This window comes from Varanus komodoensis, unplaced genomic scaffold (genome assembly GCF_004798865.1).
Source record: "Varanus komodoensis strain SLA01 unplaced genomic scaffold, ASM479886v1 scaffold3, whole genome shotgun sequence".
Lineage (NCBI taxonomy): Eukaryota > Metazoa > Chordata > Lepidosauria > Squamata > Varanidae > Varanus > Varanus komodoensis.
The window spans coordinates 36351681-36377210 of record NW_025335761.1 but is presented as its reverse complement, the minus strand read 5'-3'; the positions used below and the strand labels follow the sequence as shown (position 1 = coordinate 36377210).

The 25530-nt window shown below is 41.3% G+C and overlaps 1 protein-coding gene across 3 annotated transcripts in view; it reads right to left on the bottom strand.

Moving 5' to 3' along the window:
• ESRRB (estrogen related receptor beta) overlaps positions 1-25530 on the bottom strand; it is a 118414-nt gene that overhangs the window by 37718 nt on the left and 55166 nt on the right. Inside the window, exons 2-3 of one of the 3 annotated variants that reach the window (XM_044436348.1) lie at positions 19184-19593; positions 4860-4976 (exon numbers count right to left, since the gene is read on the bottom strand). In XM_044436348.1, coding sequence (XP_044292283.1) covers positions 4860-4976; positions 19184-19580 — 514 coding nt within the window. In that variant the 5' untranslated portion in view covers positions 19581-19593. Of the gene's footprint in view, positions 1-4859; positions 4977-19183; positions 19594-25530 lie in introns of those variants that run through there. The other 2 variants (XM_044436349.1, XM_044436350.1) reach the window with 2 other exon arrangements.

Below are 25530 nucleotides of genomic sequence, written 5' to 3'. Positions count from 1 at the left end.
AATTTTCTTCCCTTTGCTGGATTTTATTTTTATACAGGTTATTGACTGAATTAACATTATTATGATCGTTATTATCAATGTAATCTTGTTGTTGCCACCATTATTAATATTAACAATCTTTAAAGTGGTAACAACAGTTCACAGCTCAATCAGTACATATGAAGGTTATCATAGCCCAGAAGAATATAGAAATGAAGGGAGAACCAGTGATGTTTGAACTAGGTGAGGTTCTCTGAGTTCTAACCTGATGCTTGGTTAGCCTTGTTCTCATTCCTGAATGTGAGCCACCCTCCAATGGGAAAAAGTGCACAATTTTAGTATAAATTCATTTTAAAGCAAGCACTCAAACATACACTTTCCCCCCATTGATTAAAGCATGCAAGTGTTTTGTTAATGCACATTTTTTAAAAGAAGGATCTCATTTTGTGAATGTGATTGGAAGCTCAAGAATATGTGATTTTTTTTTCAAAAAATTCAACTGTTTTCACATTTGCAGTTGTGAATGGGGAATGTTCTGCTGTTTTTCAAACACAAACTAAATTCTCATTACATTATATCTCATGTTCATCCTTGCACCTGCGTCTTCTCCTCCTCCTCTATAAGTCTGGTAATACGTAACATATAACAAGATGTCACCACTTTTAGAGTTTGCTTCTTCACTGTATTGACTGTCATGTGTGGAGGAAGCAGGGAAATTCCCAAGGCAATGCTGTCCACCTCACCAGTTTTGCATTACTAGATATTCCTGGAGGTGTCCTGCAGGAGGAGATGAGTGGCTGCAACATGCACATCCAGTTCCGGTCTCAGTCTCCCCAATCATAATAATGCACGTGTTACAAAGGTTTGGGACTGACAATGTATCTTTTGGTGCCTGGACAAATGGCAGCAATCAGAAGTCCTGGCAACAGGTAGACCCTGACTTCTTAGACCAGGCAATGGTCTCCTGTCACAGATGTTCCGGTTACACATATAATTCAACCACTTGTGAAATTGCAAAACTCTAGATTTGGAACTGCAGGGCCCTAGCAAAAGAGCCACTGACCTTAGGGATGATGACTTAGATCTTAAGTTGATTTCATTAAGAAATCCTGGAATAAAGGTGTTCTGGTGATGCATGGGGAAGAAGTACAGTAGAATAAGTCATATGAAAGAATCCAAGGGAACAGGAGAGAGATCGCCATTTCTGCCACTGGTTTCCAGAGGAAAACACATCAGTAGGCTACCCACTCCACCTTCAAAGCAAGCTAATATCTTTCCCTGAATCCATCACCATCCTAATCTAAAAGCAAGGTCATGGAGGGTCACAGGGCTGACCTCGCCAATGTCAGGAGAGCTGCGGCTGAGCAGGAGAGAGAGCGATTTAACCTCAGATACAACCTGTCAGTCAAAGGACAAAACAGGATTTGAAATCTACATTACTCGCAGCATGGGCTTTTATCACTCTTGCAACACCTCAGAGGAAAGCGCTTTGGGTTCCAATTCATTACTGGCGCCCGTGATGGCAGCCCGCCTGCTTTGGCTGAAATGTGCAGCACAGGAGCCCTCTGCAGCTGATCAGCTTTTCGGCAGGTTAAGCTGAGGCAGCTGTGCTTTCCCAAGTACATCGATGCAGAGAGTCACAAGTGCTACCTTACCTCCCTGCCCCCATCCTTCCATGCCAGAGGGGACCCAAGGAAACAAAGCTTGGAGGCCAATTCGTAAGAATATGTTTAATTGCCATTGAATTCCCCACGGCACACCTTGAATAGATGAGGGAAGGGGGTGGGAGGCAAGGAGCGCAAGGGGATGAGCCAACACTGTTCAGGGAACACTGGGCAAATCAATAGGCTGAGATGACAGGCTGAGCATTGCAGGATAAAGGAGGCCACCTGCACTGAGAGAAAGGCCTCTCTCCAGCCAGAAACATTTATCTTTGCTCTGAACAGGCAATTACCACACTTTCTTTCCATTTCTGCTGAGACTAAGGGCTGAACTCCACAATACAGTAAATGAGTAGCATACAGCAGATCCTAACCTTTTTTAACATCAGTGTAAGATGGTGCACTGGTTCTGATCTGGATCAGAATCAGTGCAAAAAAACTTTTCACCCCGTCACTTCTCCACCCTGCCCCTAAATTCCACAAACACATTCAAAAAGGGGCAAAGGGAAGAAAAAAAAAATAGTGCCAGTGGAGGGTTTTGGAGGATTTCTTTTTCAAATCTAGATCACTTACAGTAAACAACAAAAAACAAAGTTAGGATCAACTACAGGCTATGCATTTAACATAGCATATATATAGTCTGGCTCTGATACAAACTGCATTATTCAGTAAACACTCAGTGCTCAGTTCTGTTGGTATACACTGAGCTAAGGGTATCCCAAAACATGGAAGCCCAGTTCATTGGAGCTTGATGGATTTCCTGCTTACTTTTGATCCCTTTTTTGCAGACTTCCATCTCTAAAACAAACTGAAATTTGCACATTTTTTAAACCACTAATGGAATTTGGGCAAATAGGCACCCCCAAACCATGTGCATCTAATTCTATTTGCATTAAATCAGCCAGTTTTGCACAAGTTCCCCCAAACCATGTGGCTCTAGTCTGTTTTGCACAAAAGTGGCTGATTCTGCATAGCTCATGCTAGGACAAGTGTGTTTATTTATGCATGTTTCATTAGCAGTTTAAAAAATGAGCAAATCATGATCTATCTTAGAGACAAAAGTCAGTGATCTCACTCAATTTAAGCCACAATGCATTGGCACCACTGGAAAGCTAACAAACTGGAATCCTGGAAGACAAGTAGAATAATGAAAATCCATCAAATTTTCACATCCCATACCCCCATCAGATTTCTCACACATCCCTATACAGCAACCTAATATATGTAGCTCACTCTTTCAGTGTTTATAATATATATGAGCCAAAATTCACGGGAAGAGGATGAGTTCCAAACAATATAATACCACTTTCTATAAAGCACAGAAAAACCAAACAGCGTACTGACCCATAAGAAAAATTCCAAAATTCCCATTAGGACAAATAGTTGATTAGACTAATCAAAACATCAAAAAATTGCATACAAACTTTTACGTTTTCTGGAAGTCTTCATCAGGCAAGAAATTAAACCGTTTAGGATTCATACCAGCTGAAATGGCCCTTTATTCTTTTTCTGTCAAACTGCTAAGTAAAAATACCCAATTTGAATTCTATTGTGTTCTGAAAGTTAGTATACCACCTAAAACTAATCTTCAGAATTAAAAAAGAATCAAGCTTCTCCCTACTTCTGTTTTTCACTTACCAAGGAACTGGTAACTGACATGCACATGGTGGGCCTGTTGTGAGCGGAGCCGGCTGGAGCTGGGGGTCAGACTAGATGGCCCAGGAGACCCTATGGTATGCCTCACCAAAGCATGGAGACAGATTTGGAAAAGAGCAGGAGTTTATCTTTTCAAAAATGGGGGATCAGCCTTTCTTCATCATATCAATCTGAGGGATGGTCCTAGGTGCACCTTGATATCTTCAGAGTGTCACAAAATACAGTCTAATTAAATGTCTAACACCTCCCAAAATCTATTTTAAGATTATAAAGAGAACAAAAAACAAAACAAAACAAAAAAGCTCCCATGTCTTGAACCTTCCCCCTACCTTCCTTTAAGGTTTTGCCTAATACATTGTTCTGGAGATCTCAAAAACTTGCACACTGTTTTGTGATATTTTGGTTGATCTAACAAAAATATGAAAATATTTTTCTCAAAAGGATATATAGAATGGGAAGATACAGTTGAGTTCACAGATGGTATACCCACACCCAACTCTGCAAAAGATAAAAATATGTGCTGGAAAAATAGTGCCAACTTTCATATATAGAAAAACATGCAAGTGTTTGTCCTCACTGTGAGATTCCATGTTTATAATGGGTTGGATCCAGGATCTTCACCTCTGTCTGATTTTGGAGATCTCCTCCTCCCACACATCGCAGCTCACCCCATTCGGCAGGGTCCCTGCCCCAGCTGAAGGCTCTCCTGCTACTGCCTGTCATTACCTTCCAGGCTGAGGGTGCCAAGGCACCAGACAGCTGCCCCCCCCCCCGCCATTCTCTGGGGCAGCTGCCCACCTGATGCTTTGTTCCGAGAACCTCCCAGAGGGAGGCACAGGTAGGCAGACTCTCTTGGGGAGCCGTACCAACTGCTCTCTTCTTATGACAGGAAACAACAGTGGAGGCAACAGAGTCCTCCAATGCAGATGGCCTACATCTTGCACTGTCTTTGCTTAGGAGACACCTTCCCCATTGCTGACACCAGAAGGTAGGCAGGTTGCTTTCATACCTGCCCCAAGAATTCTAAGGCTCAGCTGAGAGCCAATGTGGTGGGCAGTTAGAGTGCTGCACTGGGGACCTGGGAGAGGCAGGTTCTTGCCATCACTCAGCCACAAAGATGGATGACTTTGGGCCCATCATGGCCTCAGCCCAACCCACCTGACAGGGTTGTTGATGCTGCTGGGAGGATAAAGGGAGCTATCTATGTAAGCCACCTTGGGTTTTTCACAAGAGGCAACAAGGCAAAACATAAATGCAATGTAGTCACTATCATCATCTTCACTGGCCTATTTGTGGCAACAGAGCTTTATTCCAAAGGAAAGATGGAAAGAGCAAGGCTGACCAGCCTTTGCTTTGCCTGCTTTGGCATTTGCCTCTTAAATGTAACCCATTTCTAACATATTAGAAACTGAATTTTACTTTACCACAAAGTATTATGACCACCCTCACCCAAAATTGTAACCACTCTGTACCACTTCCTCCCCAACAGTAAAACATAATTGGATCCTGGCCAAATAACTTTTCCCGGTGCTGACAAGCAGGCGCACGACTATCTCACCTTACCTTCTTTCAGCATCCCCACTTTGAGGCATTTCATAAAGCGACAGGCTTGGCAAGACTTGCGCCTCCGCTTTGTGATTTCACACTCATTGGTAGCTGGACAGCTGTATTCAATGTTCCCTGCAAACACAGAAAGAGAGAGAGAGTGACTAAGGCCTTGCCATGAAACGGAGGCAAAGACAACCTTAACAGGCTTTGCTCTGAGAACAAAAGAAGTCAATACTATGACCAAATAGAGGCTAGATCGTGAAATCATGTGCTGCCAGAGGCACAACCTACATATATGTTGTGGTTCACTGGTTTGCCACGGGAACAGCTCAGGAAAGAGACTGTCCAGAGCAACCCCCAAGCTGTTGAAGCATGATGGTATAAATCAGGGACCCTCCAGATGCTGCTGCACTTTGACTCCTGTCAACCTTTACCACTGTTTTGTTTACCACTGGTTTTTATTACCAGCCTTTACCTCTGCAGATCCCATCAGCTAAGGCTAGGGATCTGCAACCTAGCTACATCTGGAGGGCCTCACAATCTCCCCCCGGACAAAATGATCAATCTTTGTGTGTGTGTCTGACCTGTCCTCTATTTTATCATTATAGCACTATGATGAGGCAAGGTAGGCCAAGAGATCAACTGGTATCAGGGCACAATTCTGAAGCGAAACTCAAGAACCTCGCTCAGCACTCCCCAGAGGGCCCTCAAACACAGCAGGGCTGCCTGGACTTATTTTGAAATAATACAGATTGGCATATAAAGAGAAGACCCCAGACAGCCACTGTATCCAGAACTTAACAATGATAGCAAATAACTGGATTTTCACACTCTCATTCTCTTATGTTCATCTGATCAAAACTGCATACAAAGTGCTATTAAGAAACATCAGCCCAAACAAGCAAGTATGCAGAATTATTCATGATGCAGTGAAAGTAAATAAGAGAACATATATCTCCCCTTTCACAATACTAGAACTCTATGGATCTGACTGATAGGGGATTCAGGACAGTGCTTCTTCAGTGTAGAATTAAATTTTGCTACCAGAACATGGAGCGATGACTATAAATTTGGGTGGCTTTAAAAGAAGATTGGAAAAATTCATGGAAAAAAGGCTATCAATGGCTATTATTTCTGCTGTCTGTATGCTACCTCTAATAGCTTCATAGAATCATACAGTTGGAAGGAGCCTAGCAGACCATTGAGTTCAACTGGCTGTTCAATGCAAGTCTCCCATCCAGATTTCAACCAGGCCTGACCCTGCTTAGCTTCCAAAATTAGGCTGGATCAGGCACTTCAGCCCATATGGAAGTGGCTACATGCACTAGTTGCTGGAGAATATGGGTGGGAGGGTACTGTTGCACTTGTGTCCTGCTTGTAGGTTTTCCACAGGCAGCTGGTTGGCAACTGTATTAACAGAATGCTAGATTAGATGGAGTTTGGATTGATACAACATGAATCTTTTTATGGTCTTAAAGCACCTTTAGAAAGCTCTTTGGTATAAGACAAACTTGTAAAAGAACAGAGTTTCACAATTATGTAGCACCCTTCACAGAAATATAGAAACAGAGTGAGGCAGAAGGTGTCTCCTGGGCCATCTAGCCTGACCCCCAGCTCCAGCCAGCTCCACTCATGACATGCCTACCATGTGCATGTAGAGCCTATCTTTATCCTTAAACCACTTCCCATGGAAGCCCATTCCATATCCTAGGGGTCCTAACTGTCAGGAAGCACTTCCTGGCATCTACCTTGAATCTTGGTTCCCTGAGCTTTGCTCCTACCCTCCTCAACAGGTGAAAAAAGGTCACGACCCACCTCTGCATGACTCCCCCTCACATACCTGTATGTCGCTAACAGGTTCCCTCTGAGTTTCCTCTTCTCAAGGTTGAAAGGACCCAGTTCCCTCAGTCTCTCTTCATATGGCTTACCCTGCAAATCAGCCACCATCTTAGTGGCCCTTCGCTGCACCAATTCCAACCTTGCTAATCCATCTTGTAATGAAGGGGCCAGAACGGAACACAATACTCCAGCTGCAGGCACACCAGAGTTGTATAGAGTGCTTCTGACTGTGCATCCAAGGGTGGCATTCACCCTCTTGGCTGCCCTGTTGCTTTATGACTGAAATATAATCTCTGTCTTATAATGTAAATCTTAGAACAAAGGAAAACCCCAGGCTGTGGATCATGTCAGAATAAACAATGGTTGAGGAGACTGGAAGGTGTCTTCCGTATGCGCCTAATATGGCTTCTTTCTGGGTCTGATGGGATTTAACCTCCATCTGTGCTTCATCTGAGCTTCAACTGATAAAACATAATTCCAACTGCATCATTAAACAACAGATAAGCTTGATTCAGTAACACTAAAGAACTTAAGCACATTTCTAGCAGACTGGCCTGAAAAAAAATGTTGGTGTACTTCTAAACCCTACACACATGGATTTTCCTGGAGTTATATGTCCCTTTCTGTAAGCCTAGCCTAACAGCTACTTAATTGGCCGATCTAAAGGGTAGAGTCTGGGGCAGTGAGCCAAGAGTTACGACTTCTGGGATCAACAGGAGAGCAGGTTCTAAGGTATCTTGCATCAGAACAAGCCAGAAATCCCCATTTTACTTTTTCTGCTGAGCTGGGATCTGAGCAGCTGCCCATGGGTAACCATGGTGATGCTGTGCTCAGCAACAACACAAGGGGCGGCATAGAAATGTTATAATAATAATAATAATAATAATAATAATAATAATAATAATAATAATAATAAAATAATACAACACTGAGGGGTAAAAATCATGTTTTGCTGTATATGTAGCATGCAAGATCCTATGAGTTTTTTCTGCACTCAAAAATAAGGTAGGAATGATCTGATTGGGACCAGTGGGTGCAGAAAGGGAAAATTTATTTCTTCCCTTCCTAGATGTGACCTCTTCTCCAGAATCCCTCCCACTTCCAGGCGTTAGAGGGTTTGTTGCTTTTTTAAAAAAAAAATTAAAACCTCCCACGGGACATACTAGGAGGTGTTCCTTACTTTGTCTAATTCCCACACTTGGGCAGTTGGGGCTGTGGAGGGAAAGATTAAACCTCTTACTGAAATGGGGGGGGGGGGCAAATTAGGTTTGGAGTAGAGCAAAAAACACCAGAAAGCCAGATGTGTGTGTGTGTGTGTGTGTGTGTGTGTGTGTGTGTGTGTATAATGTTATGTGCTTTTGGCCCTGAAAGAAAGTCCAGTATCAACCCCCCAAGTCTTTTGCCTGGGAGATGTGGAGGCTACTTAGACTGAGGAAAGGCTGCTAGAGCTTGGTCAGAAAGTGTGGCTGAAACTACACCCCAAAAAATAACCTACAGCATAAAAATGTGAATAATTCTTTTGACATTGCCATGGCCACACACACAAACATTTGCTAAATTTTTGTTGTGTAGAGAAATGGCCTTCATCGCCCCTTCCTACCCTACTATTCTATGATTCTATGAAATTGCTGACAATTCTTTCTTTCTTTCTTTCTTTCTTTCTTTCTTTCTTTCTTTCTTTAAAAATTTCTATGCCGCCCCAGGGCCTCGGGGCGGCTTACAAAACATCAGTGAAAATATAAAACACTAAAAATATAAAACACATTAACATTATTAATGTGAAGAATAAATATTATTTGTGAAGAAGGTGAGCCAAACCTGACACCTTCTCTGAGAATTGGCTATACTGACTGGGGCTGATGGAAGTTGTAATCCAAAGTTTCTTGCAAGTACCAGATTTGGGACGGCTGATCTAGCCCTTTCAGAAAGCTACAGCTCCAATAACAGATACCTTACTACTATCCTCTCTGGGGCTTATGGGAGTTGTAGTCCAAAATATCTCGGGGCATCAGGTTGTCCTAGAGGGGTTCTTTGGAGGAGATGGAGTCATGACATGTTTGAAATTACTCAGTGCTGAAAGAGGGAGAAAGTAGGAAAATGAGAGTTGGGTTCATTTCAAAGTAAGGCACTCAACTGCATGTATTCAAAAGAAGTTGGATGGTTTAGATCTGCCTGGAAAGAGATAAGATGGTCTTTCCACTTCACTCTACCAATTAGGTGATGAAAATCCTTTCATGAGGCTTCGTTCATAGAATCATAGAATAGTGGGGTTGGAAGGGGCCAAGAAGGCCATTGAGTTCAACCCCCTGCTGTTGCAGTTACACCATCCCACTCAGATGGCTGCCCAGTTTCTTTTGGAATTTCTCTAGTGGGGGAGAGCCCACCGCCTCTCTAGGCAAGTGGTTCCACTGTCATATTGCTCTGATATCTAGTCTGAATATCATATATTTTCCTGATATCCAGTGTGAATCTGGATTGTCGCAACTTATTTATTCTGTGTCATACACTCTGGTTTCAGGAATTACTACTTCTTGTGATTTGGAAGTAATACTTCTATTAATGCATCCCAAAATAGTCTTTGCCCTTTTTGTAGCTGCATCGCATTGTTGGCTCATATTTAGCCTGTTTTCCACAATAACCCCAAGGTCTTTTTCTTTTTCACTTCCATCGAGTCACACATTCTCCATCTTGTAGCGATGCACTTGGTTTCTTTTCCCTAGGTGGAGGACTGGGACTTGTTCCTACTGAATCTCATTCTGTTACTTTCACCCCAGCATTCAAGATTACTAGGGAACTAATGATCACACTTATTTGAAATTTTGCATGTATACCCTCAGATAGTGTCATTAGCTAATGAAATAATCAAATTACCCACATCAATAGCAAATCAACCCGATACCAAGAATAACATTGAACGCCCCTTGTATGAAGATTGCCCTAGATCTTCTTTCTGTCTTCTGAGGTGTTCACTGTTCTACCCAGTTTGGTGTCACTTGCAAATTTGATTACCTTTCCTTCTAATTCCACACCTAATATATTAATAAAGATGTTGAAGAGCGCTGGACCCAGGACTGAACCCTGTGGCACCACACTAGCTACTCACAGTAAGAACTTTAAGCTAAAGTAGGCTGTTCTTTTGGGGCATTTTCATGGTTTTGACCTGCCCCTTTTCTTTTTGCCTTCAGACCCACCCTGCCACCCCTGGAATGAGGTCACAGAGACCTTCTCCAAAATTGGATTCAGCTTGAAGAGTCTCAACACCCTTGCTATCGGAGCTGCACATGCAATCCAGATTGCTCCCTTCCGGTTTCTTGCTCACAGGAACCTGCAAGAACAAATACCTCTTTGCTGCATTATCCTCCAGCTCACATTCAGAGAAATCACTCAAGAGGCTCAAAGACAGTGTCAGCCTCATGTGCATAAAAAATGTCCTGAGACAGCCTAATGCTTCCTTCTTGTGACAAGCACACAGAAGTGACATGGTCCCTGCCCAGAGGGCTTGCAATCAGCATCAGTTGCACACAGGGGAGGGAAAGGCAAGCCATGGATTTATGAGTGGTACAGATGACTTGGAGGATGAGGTGGGAGAGGAAGAGCGGGGAAGGTTCCAGAAAAGCTTTGTTACAGACAAGGTTTTGATGTTAAGCTTCCACACACTATGAGCCATGTCTTTTCAAAGTGCATGAGAAGAAGAATCTAATTAGAGTGGACACGAACATGTATCTGAGTTTATTCCTGCTGAGCCCAAAAACTTTTTAGATGGCCTTGAATAGGCTACCTCTTACCACATCTGAGCTACTCACTACACCACAGAGATAAGAGCTCAAGAATCCCTGTCCTTCCGCAGTGTCCCACAGCCAAAGCAGTAGGAACCGCTTTTTGAAAGCATAGAAGATTTGTCCTTTTCATACATTACTGCAATTGAATCTTCTATTCTTCATGTTCATATGTGAGGATACAGTGCCTGCAAACTGTACCAATAGCTCTATCCATTTCAGTTAGGAAAAAAAACCTTCTAAGAAAAAAAGATTTAATACAAAGGAACAGCCAGCAACATTGCTAGGGAACTTGGACATCCCATTATCAAACTTTCAGTGTCATGTTTATATTCATCAGATCATCACATATTGATACAAGAAAGAAAACACTAGTAGAGCCATAAAGCTCCTGATGTAGAAACTAGAAAAATATTCTTCAAAATCGAATAACCGTTGGACTACCCAGTATTGTGAATTAGCAGAACTGCAGGCTTTCAGAGAACGGACAAGTCTAAAAGAGAGATGGACAAATCCATCTGTTTACCTTTCTATAATATGCATCTTTTTTCAATGTGTAGGTGTTTTGTACAGTTCTCCCAAAAAGCTGCATATACTGCAAGCACATTTCACAAATATGTCTTTTGTAGGCTATTTCTTCTAATGCATTTATTTCTATATGCAGTGTTTCCTAACTTTTTAAAATTCTGGAGAAGTACAAAAACTGAAGGAAATTTACATTTCTGTTCATATATTTTTTCAGGAATTACAAATTAGACTCATTTATATTAAAATGTGGATGGAACAAACTTCTCCCCGATCCTTATTTTCATGGAGATGTAGGAAGCTGCATCAACCATTTAGGAGAAAGAAGAAAAGAATGACACAGTCAGCCACACCAGCACAAGATAAGCTATTGTCTTCAAAACTTTAGCAAAGTTCTCTGCTCTCTTGTTGTTTTTCCATTTCTTCCCCCAAGACTCTCAATTTCGTTTATGGGTCCTGAGGCTGTCTGCCAGCAGAGCAGAGCCACTCACAGCGCCTTGCAATTTCTATAAGTGCCCTGTGATAAAGTGATGAGATTAACTCATCGGGATTCCAGCAGCCTTCCACCGGCTGGCAGTCGCACGGCCATTTCAGTCGCTGTGGACAAGGGGCGATCTGGCAAACAGCAGCTGAAAGAGCTCCAGGGTGTCTTCAGCAGCCAGAGAGGAAACCTGCGTGCATGCCAATGAGCAGAAGCAGCCGTCAATGTGCATGCATGTGAGCCTGTTCATACATGTGCATGAGAATAGGTTTTGAGCAAGGGAGTCCTCCTATTTGTCCATGTGAATGAGAACAAAATGACTGTTTCAAAGAGGAGGTTCAGAAGCCTTGAACTAGAAGCTTCATGGCATGAGAATGGGACATAATTTTGAATGTAATCCAGGATTTTGCATGCTGGGGTCCAGAGTCCTTTTAGGGCACAGAAGGGAACAAGGATGAGCATCATCAAGACCTGTGGTTGGCAGGCAGTTTGAGGCCCACTGACTTGCCATGGTAGGAATACTGAGAATCTGGCCTTCTGTGCTTGCATGACCAACAGAGCAAACCCATCCCTCATCTTTCCCAGCTGTGAGTCCATGGCATCAGCAATTTGAAAAGAACTTCAAGCAGCCTGAGCCAACTATATTCTGGTGGGGTTTGCTGGTATTGTTTCTTTCATAATTCAAAAAACAGCAGTTCACCTTTGAAGCCTGGACAGGAAGGTGGCACAGAAATAAATAAAGCAAGCCTGCTTCCTGCCACTCTCCAGCCTCTAGGCATGACTGCAGGAACTTGAGGGTGGCAATCTGGGGCTGCACCCTCAGGCAGTTGCCAGGATCTCAGCACCTTGGCAGCACCTGATGCCTCAGCAGCATTCAGCACTTTGGGAAGATGCACCCAGTGCTAGCACTGGACTCCATTCCAGGCCAGGCAGATGGAACTGGGAGACTACTAGTTCAGGTACCCATAATACCTCCTGATGACACATTACTTCACGATATTCTATTTGTTAGAAGGGTGAGCTATATATGTAGAAAATAAAAGAAAATGGAATGGTCATTCCCCAACTGCGTACCCATCAGGAACAGCCATTTTGACTTCCCACAATTCCCTGCCAGAAGAGCCTACTGGTGTAGGAAAGGGTGTGTGTGTGTGTGTGTGTGTGTGTGCACGTGCGCACTGCAGTTGGAAGTTATCATGATGAAAGACAAACACATCAAACTGGTTCCCCGTAAACTCACTCAAACCCTCATCCCCATCACAACAGCAACACTGGAAGAGCACCTTGTTCTACTTTATAGAATTCTAAAGTCATCTCCATGTCAGGACTGAAAGGTCCTTGATTGCAGTTACACAAACGCACCATATTTAATGCTGCATGTTCAGCCGTTAGAGTGAAGTGACTGTTGGATAATGTCAGGAGGCATTTTCTGGCTCTCTACATCACTGCACTTAGTATTAATACATCTTCTGGCATGTTATATGTTTCTAGTTTTGAAATAGCAATAGGTGGTGAGGGCATCTCGAATGAGTTCCAATGGAAACCCTCAGGATATTCAGTGATCCTATCCCACAGGTTTGCCAACAGGTTAATACCTCGTAGTTGCAAACAAGGTCATCTACAGTGGCCATAAGCATGACTTGGCTGTCACAAACTAAACGCAGAAGCAAGGTTTGACACTCAATAATTGCTGCACACAACTGGGCCATAAAGCTCTCAACAGAGTTGTACAGCTGCACACAACAAAACATAATTGCACACTTTCTTTAAATCAGGGGTAAGCAAAGTGGCACCTGTGGACACCAAATGACTCCCATCCCACATGCCTTTCATGGTGCTCACCAAGGTTTCTTGCTCTCCCCCCACCCAGTTTTAGGATTAATTTTTCTTACCAGCAGCTGGATTTGCTGTGAAAAATGTTTCTGATATTGGTGGGAAGTATGAGTACAAATGAGCTGTTTAGTTTACTGGGGATTAGACCCTACCTTTGCTTACACTCATTCCTTTGGCAGATTCCTTCTCCTTTTCCAGCCCCTCTGTGGCAGCCATTTTGAGATGGCACCTAGTACAGTTTCCTAAATTGCCAAATATGCCCTCAGCACAAAAAGGTTGCCCACCCCTACTCTAAAGAAACAAATCCCGGGAAATCTCAAGGCTGCTAAAGACAGGGCTTCTGAGGTTAGGAACTGGGTCTCCTGACGTTAAGCCTGACGTGATTTGAGGCTTAACTTTTGATTAGAGCAGAAGTTTTGCTCATGGGGGTGGGGAGAGCCTTTGCATGCTAAATCTTCCCTAAATCTCCCCTTCCCCACGAATAAACATAGTATTACATGGGTAGAGGAGAGCAGGTGGTGGAAAAGGACAGGCTTGAACAAGGTACTATTATCTTCCCTATAGGTCTGATAGCAAGTCCAGGACAGGTAGATTTAGGAAAGGGAAAGCTGTTAACCCCCCTTCCCCCAGTGCCACTATTTCAATCCAAACTGAAGCATTTTCTCCCCCCACCCCATCTGCTTTGAAGTGAATAAAACTTCGGACAGCCAATCCTGTATTCTCATGCATCCCTCTCTGTCTGTTTTCACCCCCACCCCAAAAAGACATTTGTGGAGCATCCTTGGTGGATAGCATGCTGGGAGTTGTACAGTTTTTTTCTGTCTAAACATATGTAGCATTATACCCCAGCGCAGTTTTGTGCAAAGATACCAGTTCATTACAGATGCCAGAATAATTTTTCTTGCCAGCTTGTTCTTTGGAAGATTTAATTTCTGTACCTGAACAGCGCCAGTGTGCTCATGACCCTATCTGACGTTCCTATACATAAACAGGTTTTTTTTAATGGCACCCCCATGGATTGGTTGGCGCATGGCACTAAATTTACCAACGGGCAAACAGACCATCATGTATGAGTTCAGAAATATAGGTGTGCAATCAAGCATATTTTCTCACTTTCTCTTTTAAATAAGTGTCTTTAGTAATGAAGAAGAAAGAGCATAATACCCAGAAAGTGGCACAATGTTGCACACATCGCACAAAATACTTTTATTTCTTTGATGAGCTGCATGATTTCACACAGGAAAATCAGTAGGGGCAGTTCAGTGATGTGGTATGGATTGTGCCCTTCCTTGTGGAAATCTGGCAACATATTGCAAGGAAAACTGCTGGCATTGTCACAGCCTAAGAACATCTCTGAGTCTCCAAGGCAGGTTTTTTGAGATTGTAAATATAGTTAATGCACCATGTAATGCGGGTAACAGCTGTTTTAAGTTGAATGAATGGCCTACAAGTGTGGCCATTTAATTCAAATGATATGGTGGGTGCACAATTTCCTGTTCCCGTGAACAGGTGCAGTGCTTAGGATGTACATTATTTCATTGCAATCATTGTTGCTGCTGTAGAGAAGACACAACATCCAAGCTCTCTTTTTCCAGGTGTAGTTCTCCAAAATGAAGAATGGAAGATTCTTAAGAAAGGCAAAGAAACCTTAAAAACCTTTCAACCTGCCTAAAGCAGAGCAGGTGAGACCATTGTAAAGAAATGGGAAGTATGAAAATCAAGCTAATAGAAATGGCAAGAACCTACAGAATGGCTTCTTCTTTTGAGTCAGCAAGTTAAGTTTAGAGGATCAACTGGCAGGGCTTTAGTAGGGTCCACCAAGTGCATGTGAGAAAAGCAGTTTTGGAGGCCACCCAGCAAGGGCTCTCCACTTCTGTACAGAACAAGGCCACTGCTCTTTTAATAGTTGTAGAAGGAATAAATTTGGCAAGTACAGTATCTTCCCACACTGCAGAACTACCATGGAACAAGCTGCTACTACCAAAAATAGATTTACTATGAAAATGGTATACCATTAAGCATCGTTCAAGCTTAACTCTTCATCAGGGGGAAATTAGTTTCAAGAAGAGGTACCATACTCAGGAATGTATGTATATGTCACTTGCAAGAGGTTCAATTGGAGCTTTTCAGTTTTTGCTTTTCCAGTATTTTTTTATTGTTCTTTACCAGCTGGATGCCACTCCCTTCTTGTGCCTCTGTAACATCTGGCAAAATTGTTGGGTAAACAAAACAAATCTAGGGCTTTAGCTCCACGTTTAATGAAATCCTAAGGGTTTAATCCAATATGGCAGTGATGGAGGTATCTCCATCTCTCCTCCCCCATAAATTTTATTTATTTATTTAGAATTTTTCTATGCCATCCATTACTATAAAAAGTCTGTGGATGGCTTACAAGAGAGGAAAGCAAGAACAAAACCATAATGACGACACACAGCACACTGCTTCCATAAAGGCGCCCATGCCATCCATAATTCTGCCCTGTGTGGCTTCCCCACCCTCCAGAGCAGATTGGGAGGCTGTGAGGAGCTTACAGGGAAAAGAAAGAATGACACCCCCTCCCCCCAATACTGGAACTGCTTCTATCAGTAGAATGCCAATGTCTGACACCAATGTAAACCAGTACCTTTCATCTCCTCAGGAGAAAAGCAGTGTTGGGGGAGGTGGTCTTATGTGGACAAATGCCAGGGTAGGAAAGGGCTGAACAGTCTTTTACTACCCTCCCACTCAACTTGAAGCCTTCTGAATTTTCTTAGCCTCAGAAAGAAAGTCCTCAGAAAGAGGAATAACAACATTCAGCTCAGCTGGTTGCCAAGCTGCAAAAAACCTCATGGGCATGTTTATGCTTTTTGCCAAATGTAACAAGAGATAATGATCCAGGTAGAGGATTCCTCAGTTCTCAGCTTCTTCAGCTTAGAAGAAGTAGAAGAATCTGGAGAATCCTTCAGATTAGGATCTGAAGAATGTAATCTGTATAACATAAAGGAAGATGACTAAAATCAATGTAATGAAAGTAAATTACCATCTACCCATCTGATGGTTGTATATGATTTCCCTCTGAAATACTTGCTAAGATTTTGACATCCTCAATGAATAATAATCAGGACTAAGAAAACAAGTCTGAGTGAAAATAAAATTAGTCCCCTTCATTCATTTCATGGGATTCAGGCTGTCTTTGGAAATGAACAAAATTTATTTTCTCTTTCACAGTAATGTACATGGTATTCTCAATTTGCAGAGGCATGACCACAGGAATGTAGTGCACATAGTATACCTACATACTGATCCATGCATGTAATGGAAATTTAGATGTATTTACACATCCATGCACATGTCTTGAAATTTAATGACAGAACAGCAGAGTATTGATTAAAGTGTGCCATACTATATTGTACTAAGGACAATAAGATACACTGTGTTTAAATGGTGGCTTCACTTTTTTTTTGCTCTTTTAGCATGCAGAATGCCTAACAACCTTTACATAGAAGCTGGAAATTAAAACAGAAGAAATTAAAATCTGCCATGTAGCTTCTATAGCAGGTTGTTCACCATTGAAAGGAGGTGGGTTCTTAATCACTGAGAAATTTTGGAGGAAAATATTATTTTTCAAGAAAAGGTTCCTTGGGGATTTGATATAGTCTGGTAAAAATAATAATTGTCCTGTACTATTAACAATAACATTGGTGGTATTAAATCATTGGTGGTATTAAATCGTCTGTAATTTGTGGCATACAGTCATGAATCAGAAATATCATAATACAAAGTACAGAACTAAACTGCTCTACAGCTTGAGACTTTGCAGGAGTAGAGATGGATGTATCTGATATATCTATCTATTTTGTTTTGCTTAGGGAACTATCCTATGTTCACAGCTATCATTTGCTGGCCACTGGATTCCCAGATCCCTGGTAAGAAACTCCGGCATCAGAGTAGGAAATCCATGCTTTCATCTCCTTTCCCTGACCCTCACAGCCAGTGCAAGGATGCCACTGGCTGCCTCTCCAGGGCCAGACATTCAACCTCAGAGAGGGGGTAAAGGGTGCATTCCAGGGGCACGGAGGGGAGGAGACTGCAGAGGCCAGGATGTGAGCTATCCTATGTTCACAGCAGCCTCCCCACCACCCCCTCTGAAGAACCACAGTAAAATAGTCAGCCATCTAGCAAATATACTGTCAGAGGATCTGGGAGGTGGAGAACATTTCTGCCATTCCTCCTGCTCCGTACAGGATACTCATAAGACTCTCAGTTTGAAGGCTACAAGCAGTGAGGAAACAACCCACAGGGCTTAGGAACTCCTTTTTCCAGTCTTAAGCTTGGTTAATTCTAAGCTTTGAGAAATTTTTTCAAGTTTGTTTGTTCTGAATTTTTGAATATGTCTTTTTAAAGTTTGTATGAAAATGTGTGCACTCTTTTGTGTACATTCTTCCTAATACATAATTTTTTCCCCTAAAATATACATTATTGCAAGCAATTTTCCTAGTATAAAGCATGCTACTATTATTTTCACTAATGTATACATTTTCTTGTGTGCTTCCCCCATATAATACATTTGTACATACTTCTGTATTATTTGGGGGGAACTCCTTCGCAAAGTGCATATTTGCAAGGATAACAGCTTTTTGAGTTGTGTATTGGTTCAAATGTGCAAAATCAGGCAAATTTGCATTTAAAAATGACTTGGCAACCTTAAACATAAGTTTAATGCATTACAAAAGAATTACTTGCAAAACACTGCTTTTTAATACCGTAAGAAGACCTTCCTTGATCTTCCAGTGATTGTGTTCTCCCCTAATGGTACAAGTAAATGTAAATGAATCCCTATTATAGTTTGCATTTACACAAGTGAAAGACCAAACGAACATGAACATGCAGCACAAACTTTGAGTTCCATTCTGACAACATCAGCAACAAGCTTAACTAACCATTTCTGATGGCAATATTTGACTCTCAAAAGATAAACTTCAAGTGGCAGCCAGAGTGTATAGATCTCTGTGACTGGCAATTGTCCTGTCTCAGCATCAAGATTCAGCTCTTCTCACCAACATCTGATAATCAGTGCATGGGCACACATGTATACATGCACACACACACACGCATGCATGCACATGCACACTCTGATTTCTGCAGACTAAACTCCCAATTGTTTAAATTTTCAAAAATTGCAGCTCTCAGCTTAGCAAATTTTGTTGAAATGTCATTCATCTTTAAATAACAAAACAGTAGCCCTGGCAATTCCCAGTCTCCCTCTCTGGGAGATGGGTTGTACATCCCAACAATTCTCTGAATAAAACCTCATCCCCCAGAGATCAGTTTCTCATTTTCTGGCTGATTTTTTCCCCATTTCATTTCAATCCAATCTTAGTGCTATGTTTCCTGGAATGAACAACGTAGGAATTCATCTTGGGCTCCTTCCAAACACAACGACTATAGTTCAATGTTCTTTTTCATTGCTGAACAGAGTATTTTTCTTTTGAAAAAACCTGACACATTATGTGAATGAACAAACAAGCAAATTAGTTAAAGGAGTGGATACACAAGAAACCACTTAAAATGAATGACCAGGATTCAAGATGTTCATTAACCAAGTCGTACAAAATTACAAGAAGAAAATAAAAAATATATGAAAGTTGTTAATGTTAATTAAACTTGCTTGTATTAACGAAATGGTAATGGTTCTTTAAAACAAAAAACAAAACAAAACAAAAACCCCTAGGCTCCATGCAGTTCACATTCACCAAGGGCCTTAGTTCTGATTCCCATTCCCTAAAAATTCAACAGTCACATTTCCGTTCCTAGGGGAAACAATTAAATGGTTTCTGTCTGCAAATCAAGGAGTACAGTTGGCCATGCGCCCACCTTATTTGCATCCCCTTTCCCAGGCCCCATACCTTGAATTGTTCGCTTGAAGAAAGCTTTGCATGCTTCACAGGAGGCCACACCATAGTGATATCCAGATGCAATGTCCCCACACACCAGACACAGCCGCTTGGGGATGGCGTTGAGCATATACTCGCACTTGGTGGGCGAGTCTTCCATGATGGCGCTGGCACAGTCGTCATACCTCTTGCGGCAGGGTCCGCCACCAATCCCTGCACTGCTGAACATGGGTGGTGAGTCCAGGCCATTGGGGTGTCCGCCAATAGTGATGCCATATCCACCACTGGCATCAGATGAACCACTTGGACTGTGGTGGCTAATGGCGTCAATGCCAGAGGAAGGGCTGGAAGGCTCAGTCTTAATGAATGATCCACAACTGGAGGTGAGGTGTCGCTCGTCTGTGGACATCCTGCCTAGTAACCTGTGGGTAGGAATCAAAGAAAACCCATTAGGGGTTGAAAAACAACACACTGTTGGAATAGGGCCCATTTTAAAATACACCCTGAAAGCTAATTTCCATTGGGCATCCCAATTTCTTTTCTTTTTTTACAAACTGATGAGGAAACAGGATGAAAACAAATTTAAGATTAGAAAAAATGAGGGCTTGATATTGACAGAGTTGTACATTTCTTGGCTAAACTTACTGAATGATATGAAAAAAGTCTGTAATGATATTAGAATAATTCTTCCTTGCATCAGGCAAAATAAGTTTTTTAATACTTATGTTGTGACATAAACCAGATCACTTTTCAAAGTTTCCTCAAGTTTAATGATAAAGTTTAATGCCACCGCTACCCAGTAGAGGCACTCTCTCCCTGGAACCTCTCCCACATATGGTTCAGGAGGTAGAAAGCCTCAAAAATGGTTCAAGAGGCAAGCCTCAAATACCTGTGCTTACACAAATGTTACACATTTGTCTATACTTTTTTACACGAACTTGCAATGGCCTGCTATACTGCTCTGTTTGATTGGTTCCATTGCTGTAACATTTTAATTCTCTATTTTATATTGTTTCTATATATGCATTTTAGTGTGAACCACTTAGGGCACAACCCAGTGGGGATACCCATAAGCCTATGAACTCCTGACCATCTAGCTGAGGTACTTTGGATGGAGAGGAAAGGAGGTTGCAGTACTAGCAGCCTGCCTCCCTGCCCCCCAGAATGCCCCCTTTCCCCGAGGTGACATTTATGACCTCAGAGAAGCAACCTGCACAGGATCCCAACTCCATGTTTGGAAATCTTTTCCAAACTTGGATCTAGGAATCCAAAGCATCCTATGGTCCCAAATATGCTGCCTAGAGGTATGTTGGTGGTGTTGGTGTTGGTGTTAATTGCTATTCTGCCCAATAGCCAGAGCTCTCTGGGCAATTTACAACTCAAACAAATACAATATAATACAACATATGGTCCTTCTACCAGAGAAGTTATTCTCCTAAGTAATATAGAAGTATCATAAGCGATACAAAATAAATCATCATTTTTTAGCTTTCAAAATAAATGCTGCTAGTGGCACTTGAATCCCCTTCTCTTCTATTGTATCTTTTAAAGAAGTGTGTGGTATGTTCAAAGATCAGATCAATCAAAGTAAGTTAAACTAGCAGTTGTTCTGAAAGAGCTACACAACCAGGCAAAGCAACTGTACAACCTCCCAGCTAAGAACTGAGAAGCCAAGAAGGGCAGTGATAGCCTATGGCCTGGTCATTTTCAAGCTCCTCTACACTGTCCAGGGAGGGTGGCACAGAATCATCTAGAAATATCAGAACTTGTATGGATTCCTTCCAAATTTTTCTGTGGTCACCATGATACATCTTGCAACCAATCTTGCATATATCTGCAAGGTGTGCCCAGCAATTCTCCTATTATATTGGTCCATCCAAACATGTACCTTAACTGGGGATGAATAAGAACATGATTTCCATTCAGTTTTTATCAGAAATTACTCAGTTCACACCTTCCAGCCAGACTCAAACACCACTGTGATGTGATTTGCAGGCCTGAAGGATGTCCCCTAGAAGGTACACATGTTTCAAAGTTCCTTGAAAAAATGCATACTTGTGAAAAATGCATGCAAACATACTTTAATCCATGGAGAATAATGTATACATTTCGAAGATGTTCACAAGATATATGAGGAAATGTACATAAAAATAAGTACAATTTTTGATGCAAAATACAAAAACAAAAAACAAAGTTCACTATCTGGTATGAATGCAAGACTGAAGAAGCTTCAAAGTGGGATTTGGAGAAGGACCTCAAGTTTTGCTTGTATGAACATTCATAACCTGGACATGGACAGACTGACTTGGGTGGACCAGATTTTTTAAAAGGATGAAGCTGATCTGGACAATAGTCCTGGTTTGCACAGAAAGTTAGCATATATTAAGTTACAGTCAGAATTAAACATTGGGTACTTGGCATGACAAATGCTTAAGTATGTCATGCATTTTAATGCTATTTTGATGAATAATTGCAATGCCAGACATGGGCACATGGATAACTTGCCTACAATTGGACTGGAAAGAATCCACTGGTCTGACTGTTTACCGTTCCTATTTTCTCAGAATAGTAAGAATTAGAAAAATGATAATGAAAGACTAAAGTATTTTGGAGCTGCTTAATTTAGAAGGGGAAAGGGAGACATTTTTGACCTTTATAAAATCAAGAATTGTGTAGACTTTTCTCATAACACTAGAATCAATCAAATTGGCTCACCATGTTAAATTAATTGGCAGTAGACCCAGGATAGACAAAACCCCATGAAATTTCAACAGAGGAAGAGGAGGGAAGCAAGGCTATTCCACTAGCTCAGCTACAAACAGCTGCCTTTCCCCACACCAGTCCAACTATACTGCACATCCTATTTGAACTATTTCCATCCTAGCAGGTTCCTATGACAACTGAAACTTTAAGAACTAATGCCCGAGTCTGTCTGTTTTCCTCCTCCTCTTCCATCCCTTTTTCATTCTATGCTGTGTCTTTCAAACGGTAAACCTGAGCCCAGGGATTGTCATGCTACTGTGTTTGTCATTATCATCCTCTCCACCATCATCATCATTGATCCGTAAGCCATTCTGGGAGCTTTCTTGGCTTAGTAAATAGGTTAAAACTGTTTAAAGAAAGTAGTCCCTGGGTTACAGATGAGTTCCATTCCTGAGAACGTCCTTAAGTTGAATTTGTATGTAAGTTGGATCCCATATATAAAAAGCATATAAAACCCTTAAGAAACACTTCCATATATACTAAAACATCTTAAACACAATACAGCATTTTAATAATTACAATACAGTAATAATAGAGTGACCACAAGTACTGAAGAGAGAGAGGGGAGAATCTGTATGTGTACAGTATAGTCCTTAAAACTTTAGTCAGAAAGATAGAAAAATAGTAAAGAGATTATTAAAGATTAACACTTCTTGAGCTAACAGTAAGCCTAACATTAACTGGATCATGGTGGAGATGGACCTGGTGCTAGAGAGGCAGGGTTTGATTGTGCTGCTGGAGGGGGTGGAGGATTACCATTGGAGTCACTTTCTAGTTCTGACTTCACTACTCGCCAGCATGGCTTTTCCCCTTCTCATTTCCCTTCCTTCCTTCCTTCCTTCCTTCCTTCCTTCCTTCCTCTTCTTCTCCTCACTGCCCAGAACCAGCAGGTTCCTGCTTGCCACTCGAGGACAGGGCGGGACTTCCAGGTTTGTTCATTTGTATGTACATGTTGTTCAAAAATATTAATTCACACAATGTATAATTAATATATGAAAATCCTTGCCACAAGATATCACCACTGGCTTAGACTGCTTCAAAAAGAGATTAGAAAAATTTATTTGGAATAGATTTAGCAATGGCTATTAGCCTTGGTAGCTAAATAAAGCCTCGTAATTCTGAGGAAACATTCTCTTAAATAACAGGTGCTGGAAACCAATGAGTGAGTTCTATTGTCTTAATGGGTGCCCTGTAGACTTCCTAGAAGCAGATGCCTGGCCCTATTTGAAAAGAAGAAGCCAATCTAGATGATCCTTGGTGTGTTCACTTAACGGCTCACATATTTCTTTGAAGTGTCATCTGCAATATTCCCATCATTCCAATGAAACTGCGACTTTTTTTTAAATGGCACACTTATTGTTATTTTGTTGAATTAATGATTAGAAGCATACAAAAGGCACGTGTTGTCCAACATCAGGGCAATGTGTACTTGTTTGTCCTAGGATGCCTCCACCAAGAAAAAACATTCTGCCTGGCTCTGGTTATTTTATTAGGCACAGGGAAGGGGAGAAATGTCACCCAGTTCTTCTATGAACTGCTACAGGAAATTCCATTACTATTCTTGGCCTGATGTAGTATGCTTAGAGGTTACAAACACTGTATTCTTTTCTTCCTTTTGTGTCTGTGAGCATATGTGTGTGTGTGCTTTAAATCACAGGTCATTTCCTATAATCCTTTAAACATCTTCATTGCCCTTCTCTGGATCCTCTCCAAATTTTTTTCCATCTTTCCTGCAGTGAGGTGCCCAGATAAGAATCTGGGCAGAACCTGAAATGCAGCCGAGATGCAGCATTAGAGTAAGAGACTGCTTCCTAAACACGAAGTCTGAACAGTAAGCTCTACGGCAAAACATGCCATTTGCAGTATAAGCCCTGTATCATGTTGCAGATTGCTATCTCCTGATAGCTGTCCTTACCCCCTCAGGTTTCTCCTAGCAAAGCATATTCACCTCTTTGCAATAATTATTTCCATTAGTGTTTGCAATCCTTCTTGTTATTTCGAATTCATGTGGGTAGCACCTAAAGGGCTAGATGCCAAACTTACTGTGTTTACAGAATGGTACCTTTCCTAGTGAAATTAAGAAGGGTAAAGATTTCTTTTTAGTTCATTTTTTAATATGGACTTCCCAAAATCCACATATTTCTTCATATCTAGAACACAAAGAACATGGAATTTTTAAAAAAAATCAAATGTGAGATAAAACAAAATTGACAGAATTATCTATCTAGTTCCAGGGATTTCACTGCTTTGCTTTTAAAAGTCTAGGTTACATCAACATTGGTGCTAAATTATGGTCTCCACATCTTTCTTCTGAAAGGCTTCTCACCTTTACAGGTTATATAGCAGGCAGGTACAATGCAGTTCTCCCTATGCTGGGAATAGCTGTATCCATGGAATTTTGCTGGTGCAGATGACAGCTTAAGTGCAGTTTGTCCTTAATGTGAATTTCACAACTTTCTTTGCAGTTGTAATAGATTTTTAAAAATCAAATGCAGCAAAGAATAAGATGGACAGATTTGTCCAGTGCAGCCAAATTCATTTCATTTGAGCTCAACAGTATCAGCACACTTTCGATACATTCCTGTGCTGACAGGGGTTTTAGTTTAGTTTTGCTACCATGAAATTGTTCAAATTTTTGAGTTGAGAATGAGCATGATTTGCACTAATTGTTATATTTGAGTTGTTCTTGTTGCAACATTTAATGTAAGTAGTATGAAAGCATCCTCTTTTCACTGCGTCTAACTTTGGCAATCATGACTTTTCTTAAACTTACAGATTCAAGCAGAATTTTGACCTCTACTCTGCAATTTGCAGTATTTACTTTTTTTAGATTTATGCAAACTGCAAAACTGATGTCCAAATTTTGGACATTTTTCTGGCTTTCTTTAAAAATGCAAATTGTGGCCAGATTTTTTGTGCTGGCTTGACTTTATCAGAAAGAGTTGGTCCCAGTGCAGGTTGATGGAATGGAAACCATGGAGTAAAGTCAAGATAATTTATCAGATTTTCATAATTTATCAAATTCTTCATACATCTCTAGCAACCTTGCAGAAAAACTTTCCAATGCAGTGTGAGAAACTGCCAATCAAACAGGAAATTTGGCAGTTCTTGGGTGTGTGCATGCACACAAAAGCACTGGTTCCAGGACTTTCCAATGGCAGCAATTGCAAGCAGTGTATTTGTACAATTACACTTCATGCACCAATAACCACCCTTCCTCAAACTGCCTGACTTAGCAACAGTTAACCATGCCCTGGTTACATCAGGTTTAGACTAATGCATGTATTCTAAGTGGGGCTAATAAAAACAGTGTCTGGAAGTTTCTGTTAGTACAAAACTCTGCTGCTAACTGGTACACAGCACTGAGACTATATTACACCTGTCCAATTGCTTTCCAGGTTCAATTCAGGGTGTTGGTCTTAATCTTTAAAGCTGTAAATAGATTAGAATCTGGCTAAGAAAATGCCTGCCAGACTATTACAGTTATTTCCATTCCATTCAAAAGCAAAACTTCCTGCATGGTGTACAACAACTGATAATATACAATAGAATCCCATTTAAAATATAAATAACAATAAAATATCAACATTTCAAAT